The following is a 4,275-nucleotide window of genomic DNA, read 5'->3' on the forward strand; positions in this document are numbered from 1 at the left end:
GGGAAGGAGGTGGGCTCTGCCCTGACCATCCCTACCTCGATCTGTCGCACCACATCCATGCCCTCCGTCACCTCCCCGAACACCACGTGCTTCCCGTCCAGCCAGTCTGTTTTATCACAAGTGATGAAGAACTGGGAGCCGTTGGTGTTTGGGCCAGAGTTTGCCATCGATAAGAGCCCTGTGATCAAAAAGCATGGTGTTAACATCTGTGGATTGAGCAATGAGCTCCAGCATGTGAGCTGCTGCTTTGACCCAAACCCATTCCCCTGCCCTGCAAAATGCTGCTGGTTTTAGGAGAGTGTCTGAATATTAAACTTCATAGAAACTGGTGGAAACCAGTTACACTGGGAGAGAAGCACTTGCAACCATGAAAAATGGAAAGGGGTAGAGACTATTCATCTTATTTTGAGTTGCAATAATAGCAAAGCTGTTTGTAGGGAGATAAATCTGCTTGGTTTTTGCTGCTTTTCATAGTCACGCTGATTTTCGTGATTCCAAACTGATTTTCCTCCTTTAAAATCAAACGGGAAAGCAGCTTTGAAACTTTCTCCATTATATAATATACCGGAAATTAACAGTACACGTATGGAGAGAGAACGATGCATTTCTGCTTGCTGAATGCTGGTGATAAGTGACAGTCTGACCACAGCAGATTACACCGTGGCAGAAGCATTTGGCCAACATAGATTATAATTCAGTGCTGCTACTATCAACGTGGTCTAGGTCAAAACAACGCAGGTGTGGCCCTCAGATGATGTTGAGCTATTTTTCTCTCCAATTGCTGCCCGGGGAGATGGTTCTACCTGGCCCCGTGTGTTTGAGAATGAAGTTTTCATCATCAAACTTCTTCCCATAGATGGATTTTCCTCCCGTGCCATTGTGGTTGGTGAAGTCGCCGGCCTGGCACATGAACTGGGGGATGATGCGGTGGAAGCTGCTCCCTTTGAAGCCAAAGCCTTTCTCATGGGTGCAGAGGCAGCGGAAATTCTCTGTTTGGGGTGCAAGGGAGAGAGGTGAGAGCTGTGTCACAGCTGGAAGCTGCTGTGCTGGGGAGGTTGACCCTCTCCTCACCTACGGTCATGGGCACCACGTCTGAGCGCAGGAGGATCTGCAGCCGCCCTGCGGGTTTGTTCCCAATCTTGATGTCCATGTAAACCTGAGGGTTAACCCGGGATTTCTTGGTGGGAGGCTCACCCTGGGCAAGAAAAGAAAAAAACAAGTTGAGATGACATTGCTCTGCTCTGCCTCCAGAGATGGCTGGCCCCACACTCTCAGTCTTTGGGACGAGGAAGGATACAGATGGCTCTGGCTGTTGTTCCTACCTCCTGCACCTCTGGTTTGGGGGCCTCTTCTCCTGCCTCCTCTGTGTTCTCCTCCAGAGTCTTCCCCGAAAACTTCTTCAGCCACTCATCATCTGACCAGACTGAGATGACAAAAGGAAGTGTCAGAGCACAGGAACCAAACTGAAGGACCATGTGGAAGCACACACACGAGTGAGGGCATGGCAGAGGTAGCTGGATCGCACGTGAGGTGTGGGAATGCTTGGCTGGCAGCAGCCTACCCCAAAAGACACAGGAGGCAGGGAAATAAGGAACAAGGTCACCTCTTCTTCCTCCCAGAGCTGCCACACATCACCAGGCAGGGCAATCTCAGGGCCTGTTCGCTGCAAATACCCCCCCACAGGGCAATTGCTCAGGATGGCTTTGGCCCCATCTGCTTTTACAGATGTGGATAATTTCCCCTGGTGTGCGTGTACATGTGCTGTGCCCTCTGTCAGAGGGTGTGACAGCAATTAGAAGTGCAGCCAAGAGTGTTTCCATTCAAGGAACTGGGGGATTTTTTTTGGTTATTATTAGGATGCTGCTCAGATCCTCAAGATCCCCAAATGGGAGGCAGAGCAGAGGTCTGGGAAAGCAGAAAGGCTGATACACGAAGCTCTGAACATCCACAAGGATGTTCTCCCCTCCCGGGTATCAACTCACCAGGCCTGGATGATCCTTCTTTAATTCGCATTGGTTTGGCCAAGTTCACACGAATTGTCCTGCCAAAGAGCTCAGATTCATTCTGCAGAGGAAAAAAGCACATCAAAGCCCCCCAAAAAGTAAAAAAATCACAGTGTCCCCCAAATCCCCGCAGAGCTCAGAGGAAAACACAGCTTGCTTTCTCCAGGTAGCCCACGCTACACAGGGTCTGGCTCTGTGCTACTGGGAAGATGGCAAAGCCACGTGTCTCCACAGGAGAGTGGGAATAGGGTCCGTACCATGTTGTCAATAGCTGCTGCTGCATCCTGCCAAAAAAGCAAAAGAACATTAATTATTAGCATTTTTTCTCTCTCTACCTTTAAAAGCAAGGCTCAGCACAGACACACCCCAGCATTTTGTTGCTAAAAACATTGGTAAAGGACTGTTTTCCTAAACCTCCCCTACCCCAGGGCTGTATGAACTGATGGATCTTACAAGAGCTCTATCTGAAGTGGTGTCTGGGGCTCATCTTCCCACAGCCAACCTAGTAAACCCATTTCTTGTATGGTGCTTTATCACTTACACCAGCGTTTGGGAGAGGAGATCTTGTGTAGGAAGCCCAGGATAGATAAGTGGATTTAACTTTATCCTTTTTAATTTGCCTTGATAGCAGATACAAGACAGTTTGTGCTGCCCATGAAGCCAAGAAACCCACTCACTGCCACTGAGCTCCAGGGACAGCAGGGATGCAGTTTGGGCTGGTAACCTCTGCCTGCTCCCATCATCTGCACCACTGCTGTCCACAAAGAGAAGGGGAAGAGAGCACAAGTGTGATGAGTTCATGGCTGAGGGAACTGGGGTTGTTGAGCCTGGAGAAAAGGAGGCTGAGGGGAGACCTTCTGGCTCTGGGCAAGTCCCTTGGAGGAGGGTGGAGAGAGGTGGGGGTGGGTCTGTTCAACCAAGGACCAAGGGACAGGACAAGAGGAAATGGGCTCCATTTGTGGCCAGGGCAGTTGAGATGGGATGTGAGGAAGAATTTCTTTGCTGAAAGGGTTCTGAGGCATTGGAAGGGGTTGCCCAGGGCAGTGGTGGAGTCCCCATCCCTGGAGGGATTGAAGAGTCGTGTAGACATAGTGCTGAGGGACATGGGTCAGTCATAGGGGACTGGTCAGTGTTGGGTTCAACCCAGTACCCATGGGCACCCTGACCACTGCCTGGAGCAGTGGGTTCTGTCCCAGCGATCTCCCTGGCCTCTTCACATCCACCCTGGTCAGGGGATGCCAGGATGGATGGAGAGGACTTGGGAGATGCCTCCATGGCCATCCATCACCCATACCTCCTCCCGAGGGTGTGGGTCTCCTCCCTGCCTGGGCTCTCCATGTGCTCTGGTTTTGGGGGACCCTGTGCAGGGCTTGGAGGGGTGCAGGGGGAAGGGGCACTATCTTGGTGACACCATGGAGAGGCACCTTCCCATTGCACGCCCTTGAGCACACCGTGGTGCAGCAGCCAAACCGAGCCGTGTGCCAGGGAAGCATCCCCAAGCCCAAGACACCAACCATGTCTGCAGCTCGTGGGCTCAACGCTGCTCCTACACCCCCTGCCCCACACCTCAACCCCCCACCTTTGCACAGATACTCCCCAAAAACCTTGTGCTTGGCCTGGACAGGGACACCCCACCACCCCTTAAAGCCATCAGCAGAGGCAGGGAAAAGCTGCGAATCCAAATGCCTGCTCTGCCCATCCCACTGGATCCAGGCGACCAGTGCTCGTGGCCCGACTGATAGTGGCTGGCACCCCCTGCCCCACACCTCAACCCCCCACCTTTGCACAGATACTCCCCAAAAACCTTGTGCTTGGCCTGGACAGGGACACCCCACCACCCCTTAAAGCCATCAGCAGAGGCAGGGAAAAGCTGCGAATCCAAATGCCTGCTCTGCCCATCCCACTGGATCCAGGCGACCAGTGCTCGTGGCCCGACTGATAGTGGCTGGAAGTGGCTCTTCCAGCCCCAAAACCCCCGAGCAGGAAGAGCCAAAGCAGCTCGGGCATTTGCCCCGTTCTCACCTCCGCCAGCTCGAACTCAATGAAGGCAAATCCCCGGTGCTTTTCTGGAGAGGAGGAGAGAAACGAGCGGTCACGGGCACAAAGACACACCGGTCCCACAGCGACCGAGCAGCGGGTGGGTCCCGTCCCCCCGGGACCAGCCCACCCCCGGCTCACGCACCCGTCTCGTAGTCCAGCGGGATCTGGATGTCCGTGATGTCCCCGAAGGGGATGAAGGCGGCGTGCAGCACCTTCTCATCCACCTCCTCCG

The 4,275-nt window shown here is 53.4% G+C and overlaps 1 protein-coding gene across 1 annotated transcript in view; it reads right to left on the reverse strand.

Annotated features, from left to right (window-relative positions):
* Positions 1-4,269, reverse strand: part of PPIE (peptidylprolyl isomerase E) — a 4,387-nt gene extending 118 nt beyond the window's left edge. The window contains exons 1-8 of the mRNA XM_010174356.1: positions 4,186-4,269; positions 4,026-4,069; positions 2,261-2,287; positions 1,983-2,064; positions 1,323-1,423; positions 1,072-1,195; positions 804-989; positions 36-178 (exon numbers count right to left, since the gene is read on the reverse strand). Coding sequence (XP_010172658.1) covers positions 36-178; positions 804-989; positions 1,072-1,195; positions 1,323-1,423; positions 1,983-2,064; positions 2,261-2,263 — 639 coding nt within the window. The 5' untranslated portion in view covers positions 2,264-2,287; positions 4,026-4,069; positions 4,186-4,269. The remainder of the gene's footprint in view (positions 1-35; positions 179-803; positions 990-1,071; positions 1,196-1,322; positions 1,424-1,982; positions 2,065-2,260; positions 2,288-4,025; positions 4,070-4,185) is intronic.
* Positions 4,270-4,275: the final 6 nt, after the last annotated feature.

Source organism: Antrostomus carolinensis, unplaced genomic scaffold (assembly GCF_000700745.2).
Source record: "Antrostomus carolinensis isolate BGI_N321 unplaced genomic scaffold, ASM70074v2 scaffold18060, whole genome shotgun sequence".
Lineage (NCBI taxonomy): Eukaryota > Metazoa > Chordata > Aves > Caprimulgiformes > Caprimulgidae > Antrostomus > Antrostomus carolinensis.